The sequence below is a fragment of the Suncus etruscus genome, chromosome 19 (assembly GCF_024139225.1).
Source record: "Suncus etruscus isolate mSunEtr1 chromosome 19, mSunEtr1.pri.cur, whole genome shotgun sequence".
In the NCBI taxonomy this organism is placed as follows: domain Eukaryota; kingdom Metazoa; phylum Chordata; class Mammalia; order Eulipotyphla; family Soricidae; genus Suncus; species Suncus etruscus.
In genome coordinates this window covers 12,750,138-12,763,170 of record NC_064866.1, presented here as the reverse complement: position 1 = coordinate 12,763,170, position 13,033 = coordinate 12,750,138, and the positions used below count along the sequence as shown (strand labels likewise).

The window sequence follows — 13,033 nt, the reverse complement described above, 5'->3', positions numbered from 1 at the left end:
GGCTGAGTTTCCAGTTTCATCTTGCATGGCACATGTTTGGCCATAGGTTTAAGTGATCTCTTGTCCAAATTTCTGAAATTTTCTCTGCTTAACTCCCTCTTCTCTGGTGTATTTCTCGTGACTGCTTGAGTTCATGCTCCCTACATCTCAGTAAAAAGTGTCTTTTAAGCAAAAGCCAGGGGTAGCTGAGAGTCTGTGCTGACTGTGTTATGTCTTAACACTTGTTTCATTTATTTTGTCGAGTGTTTTTGCTGTTGACTGTGAACACGGAAGCCCATACCTGCTTACTTCATGATGGCCACTGGATATTCTTTCCTGCTCTTTAACTACTTATGATAACCACAGAGATTAAAAATAAGGGTTATATTCTTCGTTTTTCTCTAGTAATCTAGGTCTTATAGAGTATATTGCCAAGAATGTGGCTCAGTGGTAGAGCACACGCCTTTCAATGATTGAGGTCTTGCATTTGATCCCAAGCACCACAAAAATGCAAACAGTATAGACTACTACATAGTCTGCTATGTCTTATCTGTGATTTCTCTTTCATATTTTAATAATTTAAAAATGACATTTCACATAGTTTAGTTGTAACATAGTAATGAACAAAGTAGTGTAGGTTTACTATATGTTATATATTTTGGAGAGAGATACACTGGTGCCACTCAGGCAGACTCCGGACTCTGCTCAGGGATCACTACTGGCAGTGCTAGGGAACCATCTCAGATACCGGGGACTGAACTGGGTCGGTTGCTTGCAAGGCAATGCCTTAACCAATCTGCATCACTATATGTTGTTTGGGGCAAATCAATAGATTGTACAAAATATTTGAGTCATGAATGTGCTTGTGAACATTAAGTTGTTTGAATGCCAACTATGTAAAAAACTGGATTCATCATGTTTAAGTTACAGGGCAACTGCTAATTTTAATTATCTATTTTTGGGGGATAGGGGTCAAATGTTTTTTGAAGTGACATGACAAGACTAATGATTGCTGCCGGAAGAGGATCTTAAAAGAATTAAAATTTTTAAGAAGAAAGAGAGATAACTACTGCCAGGCAGTAGTTCTGAAAACTTGTTAAAATATGCCTGATGTGGCTGGAGCAGTGGATAGGGCAGATGCTTTTCATGCATGCAGCCAACCTGCATTCTATCCGGCAGCCAACCTGCATTCTATCCCCCAGCTTCTCATATGGTTCCTCAGCACCCTCAGGAGTAGTTCCTGAGCATCTCTCGTTGTGACACAAAACCAAAAAAATCTGCCTGATTTTACTATGTATTCCCTATTTCCTTTAACATAGAGGAAGTACAGGGGGGTTTGGTACTTGCCTTGCATGCAGCCCACCATAGTTCAATCCTCAGCACCTATCTAGGGCCCCTCTGCACTGTCAGGAGTGATCTCTGAGCATAGAACCAAGAGTGAACTTTTAGCACTGTCCAGTATGGCTACAAAACAAGACATAAAAGATGGTCTTAAGGAAAAAAGCAAATAGTAGACCAAGGAGATAGCTAGGTAGTTCAAGGTCAGATGTGTTTGCCTCTCATATGCTAGGATCTCAGTTGAGTTCCATCTCCAAAGGCAGATAGATGGCTCTCAGTGGATACCCACTAGCACTGCTGAATTCAAGTGTCACCGAATCACTGGTCCTACTTGGGAACCATCGGCCTAACTGCCTGAATATCACAGCTTGAGTGGCCTCCCTTGGCCTCTCAGAAAAAAAAGTCGTCCTTCTGTTTTATGTACCAGACATAAAGTCCTTCATAGGTGTTTTATTTTTATTTATTTACTTTTTGTTTTTCAGATTGTCAGTATTTAAAGTGACCACATCATGCGTGAGTACAAGCTAGTGGTCCTTGGTTCAGGAGGCGTGGGAAAGTCTGCTCTGGTAAGTCAGCCGGCTAACTGACTGCTATAAGGCAAGGAGAACATTAACATGTGCTGACTATGAACTTTCACTCACAGTGGGTCAGAGACAGAATGCTCGGTGGGGTTGGCGCTGGCCTTCAGTACTGGCACTGACTTTTTGCTTCAGTTTCTGACTCTGTATCACCTCCCACATGCCTGCTAAGTGTGGGTCCAAATCTCACCACCACCACCACCACCACCAAACACACTAGCCCAAAAGCCTTTTTAGTCCTTGATATAAAATGGTGATGATATTTTTAATATGCTTACTATCCGGCCCATAGGACACAGGGAATCACTTAGTAAACAGGTTAGTTTTATTGTTCAGTTCATTCCTTGATGTACTAATGCTTACTGTTGTGTACTATAGTTATGAATCAGAGAGAGTTAAGGATGTTCTCACTTTGGGGCCAGAGAGGTAGCTTTCTGTTGAATCTTTTGACTCTGATATATATATATAGCGTTAAAAAATGAAGGAAGAAGGAAAGGGAGGGAGAAATTGGAGGAAAAAGGAAGAAAAAACAGAATCTCAGACTTTGGCTGCTCGAGTTGTTGAAGACAACTAAAGATGAAGTCAACTAAAGAGATGACCTAGAGATCTACGAGAATAGCGAGACTCGATATAGGTGGTGCTTCAGTAAGAGGGCATGGTTGGTACCGTTTTGGGTTAGGCTAAAGACTTAAGAATTGAAACATAATACAGATGGCTCGAGAGTGTGATTGTGAGAGGGCAAAGAAAAGGGAGCAGAAGCAGAAAGAATTATGAAGTCAAGAGAGGCTTTTGTTTTCATTTTTAGGGTGTTAATAAGTGGGATGGACTATACTGGAAGCTGTACTCTAGTAAAAAATTATTTAGAAGAGGGAGATAATAACTACAGGATGTGTAAGGAAGAAGAGGATCTTAGAGGGAAGAAAATTCGGCATAAGTGATGATGCTCCTGAGAACTGAGAGGATGAGTTCTAAAGAAGTGATTATAGATTGCACAATAAAAGTATCAAAAAATAACGGGGTTACCTTTTGTTTGTTTGTTTGTTTGGGCCACACCCGTTTGACGCTCAGGGGTTACTCCTGGCTATGAGCTCAGAAATCACCCCTGGCTTGGGGGGACCATATGGGACACCCGGGGATCGGACTATGGTCCATCCTACGCTAGCGCTTGCAAGGCAGACACCTTACCTCTAGTGCCACCTTCCTGGCCCCCGGGGTTATCTTTTATTTCACAAGTCTCTTTTAGCATATGACTTACAGAAAACACTTGTATTCTCTACCTATTTCTTCACCCCTTCTCTTTCATTTATAAATAACACTGAAAATTCAGTTGTAAATTTATGTAAGAAAGATGTTATATTAAAAAATGGGGCCAGAGCGATAGTACACCGGGTAGGGTGTTTGCCTTGCACACAGCCAGTCCAGGACGGACCTTGGTTTGATCCCAGGCATCCCATATCATCCCCTGAGCCAGGAGCGATTTCTGAGCGCAGGAGTAACTCCTGAGCATCACTGGTTGTGGCCCTAAAAAAAATTAAAAAATTAAAAAATATTAATAAAAGATGTGATATTAAAGTATTAGGAGGAATCCTACTGGGATCTCTGTCCTGAACCGCATTTGAATCTCTGATCTAAAGATACTGTTATATTTTATGATTTGAATTATTTATAATACTAAGAAGGTGGAATAAGGCCTTGATAAAAAGAAAAATTACTGCTCTTGGTATGATTCTATTTCAAGTTTCCTATGAAGTTTAAGAGTTTAGTAGAGAAAGGGTTTTTTTTTAGTACTTTATTTAAAAAACACTATGGTTGGTTACAAGGTTGTTCATAATACAGTTGTTTTTTGTTGTTTTTTTTTTTACATTTACAAAGTTGTTCATGATTGAGTTTTAGTCATACACTGTACAATACCCTTCATTAATGTACATTTCCCACCTCCAAAGTTCCCTTTCCTCATGTTCTGTCCCCTCCCCCATTTTTTAGACACTGGTTTGTGATACTGAGAGGAGTATCATGCCTACCACATTCTCGCCAACAAAAGTTTTGACAGTCTAGTGAGTCAGTTTAGTTCAAAAACTAAACAGTTTATAAAATATTGCTCTGGATAATTTAGGTATAGTTGATCTTAGTCCACATTTTTGCCCTTTTAAGCAATATAGTATCAGACTTTTTCCTCAAAAAAATTTCACATCATCTTCTCTGTTTATTTTCATTTATAAATTGAAAAAAATCTTTATTTTCTAGTGTGTACTTAAAGAACTTTTATAATAACATATTCTCTGAAAAGTTTTTGGCAACGTTGTTAACCACCCTTAGCATATTAAGTGTGTTCTTTATTACAAGTGTATCACTGTTTAGGAATAATACTATTTTACTTGAGCGTAAAGACGCCAGAATTTGTACTTAATTTAATCTTTACTAATTTGTAAGGTGATGACATTCACGAGAGATTGAATTTTCTCTTAAAGCCTTAACTTGTTTTTGCTTTTTTTTTTCTAGACAGTTCAGTTTGTTCAGGGAATTTTTGTTGAGAAATATGACCCAACGATAGAAGATTCCTACAGAAAGGTAAAATATGAAAATCAGCACTTGATAATTAAAAGTTCTTCTTGACTTTAAAACGTGACTGGAGCAATAGTGCTGTAGGTAGGGCACTTGACTTCTTGCCCACGTCCTACCGGGATTAAGCCCTACTAAGTGCTGGAGGTGCCCCCTCCAAAACCATTGGGATTCAGGCAGCCATATGTGGTGCAGGAATCAAACTTCACACAAGGCAGCAAGGCAAGCACCATACCTACCCACTGTTCTCCAGCATTGTTCTTTTTTATTATTAAGTTTTTCTAAAATAAATTACTTTTCAACTTTATAAAACTCATCTAATTTTTAATATATACATTTTCTAGATAAAGAATTTTGTAATGTAGAAAAATCAGTAGTAGTATAAATAGTAGATATATGCTTTTTTATGACTCCTTGAAAATTTAAATTAAGAATGCTTTTGTGCCTAAAGTTATTCAGTGACTGAAAGTTTGGGGATTTTTTGTTTGTTTGTTTGTTTTTTGGGCCACACCCATTAGATGCTCGGGTTACTCCTGGCTATGCAGAAATCGCCCCTGGCTTGGGTGGACCATATGGGATGCCAGGGGATCTAACCATGGCCTATCTTAGGCTAGCACTTATAAGGCAGACGCCTTACCTCTAGCGCCACCTCTCCAGCAGTTTGGGGATTTTTTTTTCATAGGTAAAATAACTTAAAAGATACCTTTAGATTCTTCTAGAGTCTAAAAAATCAGGTAATTCGATTCTGTGTATGATGCTGTAATTTTGGATTTGTCGTATTTTTGTTCCAAGTCACAGATTTTCAATACCAGGAATATGCAGTGTAAACCATGGACTTTGTATAATAATAATGTGTCCGTGTAGTATGATTGATTGTAGCAAAGGTATCACTCTGGTATGGAATACTGATAGGAAGGGACATTAAGTGTAAGTAAATATTGCTGTGAAATTGAGGCTATTCTACAGAATAAAACTTATTTAAATGGGCCTGGGGGAAGTTAGCCTTGACCAGAATATACTATTATTATAAGAAAGTACTGCCAGCGTATGCTGGCAGTTTCATTGCCTGCAATTTGTAAATAAGATTGTTTTCTCAATACGCTGAGAATTTGCAGAGACAATACATTGCTCACTGCTCATGCTTCATTACAGACTACAAGTTAACCACATTAGTCCTCTGAGTGATGAGACAGTGAGTTTGTGGCACCGGCTATGGTGATCTGATTAAATCCTATGGTGACACAAAACAGTTTTAAATAGTCTTTAGATAATATGTTATGGAAAAGTGTTGCTTTAACGAAGTTTTCTTTTTTGTTTTGTTTTGTTTTTTGTTTTTTTTGGGTCACACCCAGCAGCACTTAGGGGACACTTCTGGATCTACGCTCAGAAATCGCCCCTGGCAGGCTCTGGGGACCATATGGGATGCTGGGATTTGAACCATCGTCCTTCTGCATGCAAGGCAAACGCCTTACCTCCATGCTATCTCTTCGGCCCAACAAAGTTTTCTATAATTAAACTATAACTTTCCATAACTAAAAAAGAGAGTTGTGAATTGTTAAAGCTTTACCTATAATTTGAGATATATACTTAATATTGAAGATTTAACATTTTTAAAAGTCTTTTTAGCTATGTTTCCTACACATTTGATATTTTAAATTTTGTTTAGACCTACCTGTTTTTTTGTTTGTTTTTGGGCCACACCTGGCAGCGCTCAGGGGTTACTCCTGGCTCTCTGCTCAGAAATGGCTCCTGGCAGGCACTGGGGACCGACCACATTCGGGATGGTGGGATTTGAACCACCGTTGGTCCTGGATTGGCCGCCCACAAGACAAACACCCTACCACTATGGAATCTCTCCAGCCCCAGATCTACCTTCTTTTTTTTTTTCTTCTTCTTCTTCATGACATTAGGAAAATGGAATATAATATATAATTTCACCTGTTGTCCGAATCTTTTTAAATAGCTTTTAAAGTCTTGAGGGCTTTGTACATGTTCATTGATGTTTGTTCAGTTCTTGGTGTTCTTTTAATCTTATATTCAAATTTTTCTATGTATTAAATATGGGATCTTGGTAATACAATTTCAGCGAGGGAAATTGGCAGAATTTTCTTTACCCCAAATTTTTTTCTTCATCTTGAGCTATTTAACTTTTGTCTTCTAAGTTGAAGATAATGGAGTATACATGCAATTTATTTTCTGTTGAATTGGAACTGTTACAGTTTTACTTAAATCACAGTATTTGACTATTTTCCTTCTAATAATAATAAAATCACCAGCTCAGGGTTTACAATGGTTAGAAAATATCTGAATTCAGCATTAGTGGTCCTGGCTTATATTTATAAACATTTCTTGAGCATTGTTCTTTATTAAAGCACCACATTAAATCTGTGTCAAAGCAAGCTACTAGAAAAGGCTTTTACGGTTGTTAATAGGTGGCTTGAATGAAGAAGAGAGAGAAGGAAAACAGACTGATGTTGCCTTTTATTTTGATGAAATCTTTTTCTTTTCCTTCGCTGCCTCTAATAGCAAGTTGAAGTAGATTGCCAACAGTGTATGCTGGAAATCCTGGACACAGCAGGAACAGTAAGGAAGTTTCTCTTTCTTTTTTTTTTGGTCGCTGTTATTTGTGGGCAGATTTTGTCATCTGAATAGCTCTTCTGACTAAAATTCTAGCTATGACGAAATTAATGTAGAACTTTGTAAAATTTTCTGATGTGTAAAAAAAAATCTATAATGTACTTAATTTACTTAAATTGTGTGTTGAGCTCACTTGTAGAGCCTGTGTTTTGAGTTTTTTTTCTTTATTTAAACGTCTTGATTACAAATATGATTGTGATTAGGTTTCAGTCATGTAAAGAACACCCCCCTTCACCAGTGCAACATTCCCACCACCAATGTCCCAAATCTCCCTCCATCCCACCCCCCCCCCACCTGTACTCCAGACAGGCTTTCCAGTTCCCTCATTCATTCACATGATTATGGTAGTTCTCTGTGTAGTTATTTCTATAACTGCACTCACCACTCTGTGGTGAGCTTCATGAAGTGAACTGTAAGTTCCAGCCCTTTTCTCATCGTCTCTGAGGATTGCTGCAAAAATGACTTTTATTTTTCTTAAAACCCATAGATGAGTGAGACTATTCTGTGTGTGTGTGTCTCTCTCTCTCCCTCTGACTTATTTCACTCAGCATGATAGATTCCATGTGTGTTTTGAATTTTTATCCTGTGTTGTGATAATGCAATCATGATTTAGGTATGTCTGTCTATATCTAGATATTTCTTAAATCCAGAAGTTCAGTAAAGCCCTTCTTTGGATTTAAATAAGACATTGTCTCTTGGAGCCAGAGTCATTCATTTTTATAAAAATTGCTTTTTATGGGGGGGGGGGGCACACCTGGTGATGCTTAGGGGTTACTCCTGGCTATGTGTTCAGAAATTGCCCCAAGCGTGGGGGACCATATTGGCTTGGGAGATCATATGGGACACCAGGGGATCAAACCAAGGTCCGTCCTAGGTTAACGCATGCAAGCAAACGCCCTACCACCTATGCCACCAGTCCAGCCCCTGCTTTAGCTTTTTATTAGCATTCTAATAATACAGCTAGTAATAGATCCATTTTCTCTGATGAAGGCAGAAATAACTGTTTTGAGCCTCATTTTCCACATCTTTAAATTTGATTAAGTAACATTGGTACATCATAAGGTATTTATAATGATCAAATGAGATCATGATAAATCTCAGCAAAATGCCTGTTATATGGTAAAAATTTTATTACTTGCATTTATTTTTATTGTCCTCATGAATATTAGTAACCTTTATAATTTCATTATTACAATATAATGATTTCGGTATTCTAATACAAAAAGTGGAACATTAAGGTTTATTCCTCTGTATACATAAACTTATAATTAGGCAGCTTCCAGGTTTTTTTCCTTTCAGTTTGATAGCCACAGCCACTGGTGGTGCTCAGGCCTTATCCCTGACTCTGCACTCAAGGATCACTCCTGGTAGTGTCCAGGGGACCATATCTGGTGCTGGGGATTGAACCTAGGCCAACCATTTGCAAGGCAAACACTTTGTCCACTTTGCAACAACCTCTTTGGTCCCAGTTTTGTTTTTTAAATATTGTAAATTGTTTAACATTCAGCACAGATATTATAAAGTGGAAAGAAAAGGTTTCAGTTAATTCTCCCCTACCCCCAAGAAAAAAGTAGGCCAGGATTGTGGCTCACTTGGAAAACCACATTGTACATGTAAACCTCTGTGTTCGATAACCAGCACCAAAAAAACAAAAACAGCGGACCAGAGCAGTTACAGAACTAAGTTTACTGTTTTTCTATTCTTTATGATAAAGTGGCTCTTTATTCCAACAGGAAGCTTTGCATAACAGGAATCACAGTTTTTCATGAGTCAGGTAGACGGAGATTGCCCTCACTACCATTTCCTCCCTTCTCCCCATTTTTTAGTTTTGTATCAGTAATAGTTTCCTTCTGTTCCCAGAGCGAGACCCCAGAAATTAAAAAATGCATTCCACTCTTTTCACTGCCTCCATGACTGTGAGACTTTCTCTGTCTTCAAATTCAAATTAAGGAAGTTCTCTCTTAACTATATAGTACTACAGAGTACTTTTGTACTCTCAGATATCTTATTTGTGTACCATCTAAGCACTCAACACACTTGTATTAGAATTGCCTGTTTACCTGTCTGTGTCTGCACTGCTTTACATAAAACTTAGTTGCTGCTCATTAATCTTGTCCCAGGTCATTGTTTACTCCTTAAAGATATTTACTTACTGGGGGCCAGAATGATAGCCCAGCAGGTATGGTGTTTGTCTGGCACACAGCTGACCCAGGTTCAATCTCAGGCATCCCATCTGGTCCCCCGAAGCCTGCCAGGAGTGATTTCTCAGCACAGAGCCAGGAGTAATCCCCGAGCATTGCCAAAAAAATATTTACTCATTCTCCAATATTGTTGGAGAATTCGTGGTAATTTCAATATCCAAACTACAGTCTGTTAGATATTATGGATGACCAACCAGTATTTGGCCTGTCAGATTCTTGAACTGTTTGTTTCATGCTTATAGTATTTATTACTTTGGATTATATTATTACCAATCACTATAATACCTGTCTAATCTCATTTACAGGTGTCTCACTTTCCACTCACCTTTTCTTTTTCCGTCTCACGTCTCAAATTCTTCAAATTCACTAGAGAGAACTGTCTATCTAAATTCCTTTCTTTAATCCCTCATATCCTCAACGCTCTCTTCACGTAGTTGTAAGTCTGGTCATTCATTTGAAATCTGTCCCTCACCTCACATATCTCAACTCCTTTAGCTTTTCATAACTTTTGACTCAGCTGATCTTTAAAAATTTTTAATTTGACTTCTAAAAAGCAGTATTTGCCTTATTTTCTCCTCATGTCATTGCTTCTAAGTTCCTGTTTATCTTTATCGCATATGATTATGGAGGGCCTCAGGATTCCATTCTGCCACTTTTCTATCACCTTGGTGATATTTTTGGTTACATCGAAATAGTCAGGATCTATAGAAAAAGGAATGAGATACAGTTTTTCTAATCGCAAAAGTAAATTAAGGTAGCTAAGACTTCCTTTCTAATTCTGTAGCTGATCCTTGTTTCTGGTTATGTTAAGTACAGCAGAAGCATCCATCTTAGTTTCTCAAAGCCATAAACATGTTTTGGATCTGTCATGATAGCATTAGCAAAAGATTGAGTACTCAATTGTGATTTTCCAGTAGTTTCCATATTGTTTCCAAATTGTTCAAAAGATGTTGAAGAAATCACTTTTAAAATTATTTTTCTGGCTATAGGAGCAGTTTACAGCGATGAGAGATTTGTATATGAAGAATGGCCAAGGGTTTGCACTAGTATATTCTATTACAGCTCAATCCACATTTAATGACTTACAAGACCTGAGGGAACAGATTTTACGGGTTAAAGACACAGAAGATGTAAGTATTTTTCTCTTTATAAAATATACTGCTTTCTATCCATCTATCCCCAATAAAAGTACTTATTATCTCTTCCAATAGATTCGGAAGGTATCTTCTATTACATACCTAAAATACCTCTTCTAATCAAAAAAGTTAGAAAGCTTTTCTTAATAACTTGCAGAGTATATGCTGAGAAGGTTAAAAAAGGAAGTCATGTGCAAAAGGAATCACACCGGGGGTCATCACAGCATAGAGGAAATAATAAAAGAATCCTTGGTAGAAGGGGGGCTGACATTGAAATTTGAAAAGTGGCATTTCATTAGAAAATGTTCAGAGAACGCTATTGTGCCTTATCACTACATTTGTAGTGGTTTGTTTTTATTTCTAGAATTTTGTTAAAATAGGTCTTACTTGTCTTTCTAAAGATTAGAGTTGTTGTCAACGACAGTATCGTCTCTATTGTGTCTTTTTTCACGAAGATAGTAAAAGTTAAGGCAGTTGCCTTGTATGTAGCCTATCCTAATTCCTTCCATGGTACCACATATGTCCCCTAAATGCTACCAGGAGTGATCCCTGAGTACATAGCCAGGAATAAGCCTTGGGCACTTCCAGGTATGAGCCTAAAACCATAAGAAGATCAAGATGAAATGTATGTTTTACATGTTTACTATAGCTTTCAACTGCAGAGTGAGTTTTTGTTTTCAGTTGTCCAAATTCAAACAGATAGGCAACCATTTGTGCCATTTTTGTTCGTATATGTTAATTAATGGGAACATACGCATCTGCTCAAGCCTTATTACCTTTGGTAGTATTTTAGAAAGAAGGGATTTTTTATACCTATGACTCATGACCAACTAAATCTAATGAGTAGCTCTAATAGTTCTCTTTCTTCTCATGACTAATTTATCTAAGAGAGTTTTATTTTCCTACGCACTTACATGCAAATCACTGAATTCAGTAATATTAATCTTTATTTCAGGCAATTTTTTCTAAAAAGAGAGAGATGCTTGGTATGTTTTGTCTAATTTGTGACATTTGTCTATTTTGGAAACAAGGTCAACCATGTTCCATGTAGTCTTTTGTGTAGTACCTCAGAGATGACTTTATTTTCTGGACTTAATTTTTTTCTTTTTTAAGGATAACTCAGGGGTTACCTCCAGCTCTATTCAGGCAATAATGCAGTGCCAAAGATTGAATTTGAGGCCCTTGCATGCAAAGCCCTTTTGAAAATTCCAATCGTCTGTGGAGATCTTTTGACGAGGGTGTTATGCCTTGTATTTTTTATTACAAGTACAGATATAGAATTGAGGACTGGAGAGAAAGCACAGCAGTAGGGCATTTGCCTTGCACACAGCCAATTCAGAACGGACAGTGGTTCTAATCCTGGCATCATCTATCATCCCCCGAGCCAGCCAGGAGCAATTTCTGAGTGCAGAGCCAGGAGTAATCCCTGAGCACTGCCGGGTATGACCCAAAAACAAAAACAAAGTACAGAATTGTAAATGGAGACAGCCAGTCCTTGATGTAGAGAAAAAAGAAAGGCATAGTTTTATGACTAAACTGTTCAGATCTAACTGTAAAATGTAGTGATAGAACTTATATTGTTCTACCACTTTTTTGTATTTCTTGGACAAGTGAGCTAAAGTAAACTTAAATTGTAGGAAGGCTGACTGAGTATGTAATTTTCTCTTTTTCAAAAGCTGCTCTTTCAAATTTTTCTACATGGAATGCATGTCTTATATTTTACATGGGAATTTGGCAGGTCAGTGTAGTAGGATTATTTACGTATCATCCTGTCTCTTTTCCATCTCTTCCTCCCCTCAACACCCACACATGACTAAGCATGTGGTGAGACTGTGGTCCTAATTCATTTCATTTGGTGGCAGGTAGTTGCTTATCTATAAGAGGCCCAGTAACAAGTGTGCTCGTGTTTTGTGTGTTTGTTTTGTTTGTTTTCTTCCCACAGGTTCCAATGATTTTGGTTGGCAATAAATGTGATCTGGAAGATGAGCGAGTAGTTGGCAAAGAACAGGGTCAGAATTTAGCAAGACAGTGGTGTAACTGTGCCTTTTTAGAATCTTCTGCAAAGTCAAAGATCAACGTTAATGAGGTAATCTACAACTGCCAAGCTACCCAAGTCCCTTTTATAGTTTGAGTTTTTTGGTTGGTTGATTTTTTTTTTTAATTAAAAGCCCAATACAGGGCCGGAGAGATAGCATTGAGGTAGGGCATTTGCCTTGCATGCAAAAGGTTCTAATCCTGGCATCCCATATGGTTCTCCAAGCCTGCCAGATGCGATTTCTGAGTGTAGAGTCAGGAGTAACCCCTGAGCGCTGCCGGGTGTGACCCAAAAACAAAATAAAAATACCAATTTGGGGTGGGTGGGTTTTTCTCTTAAGCAGTCATAATGGTAACAATTTATAGGGGAAAAAAAGAACTTATTAGGAACCAATAATTCTTGGTGCCCAAGTGATAGTATAGCAGAAAGGCACTTGCCTTGCACACAGTCAACTGGTTCTATTCATGGCATCCCAGATGGCCTCCTGATCCTACCAGGAGGAAGCCCTGAGCACTGTGAGATGTGCCTCCTTCATCATCCTCCACCCCCAGCCCAAAAAGGGCAGAAACG

The 13,033-nt window shown here is 38.1% G+C and overlaps 2 protein-coding genes across 3 annotated transcripts in view; one reads left to right on the top strand and one right to left on the bottom strand.

Annotated features, from left to right (window-relative positions):
* The window catches only part of ABCD3 (ATP binding cassette subfamily D member 3), a 544,096-nt gene that overhangs the window by 461,754 nt on the left and 69,309 nt on the right, over positions 1-13,033 (bottom strand). The window lies entirely within an intron of this gene.
* Positions 1-13,033, top strand: part of RAP1A (RAP1A, member of RAS oncogene family) — a 76,335-nt gene that overhangs the window by 56,007 nt on the left and 7,295 nt on the right. Inside the window, exons 2-6 of one of the 2 annotated variants that reach the window (XM_049765818.1) lie at positions 1,800-1,883; positions 4,395-4,463; positions 6,981-7,037; positions 10,282-10,422; positions 12,371-12,514. In XM_049765818.1, coding sequence (XP_049621775.1) covers positions 1,827-1,883; positions 4,395-4,463; positions 6,981-7,037; positions 10,282-10,422; positions 12,371-12,514 — 468 coding nt within the window. In that variant the 5' untranslated portion in view covers positions 1,800-1,826. Of the gene's footprint in view, positions 1-1,799; positions 1,884-4,394; positions 4,464-6,980; positions 7,038-10,281; positions 10,423-12,370; positions 12,515-13,033 lie in introns of those variants that run through there. The other variant, XM_049765819.1, reaches the window with a different exon arrangement.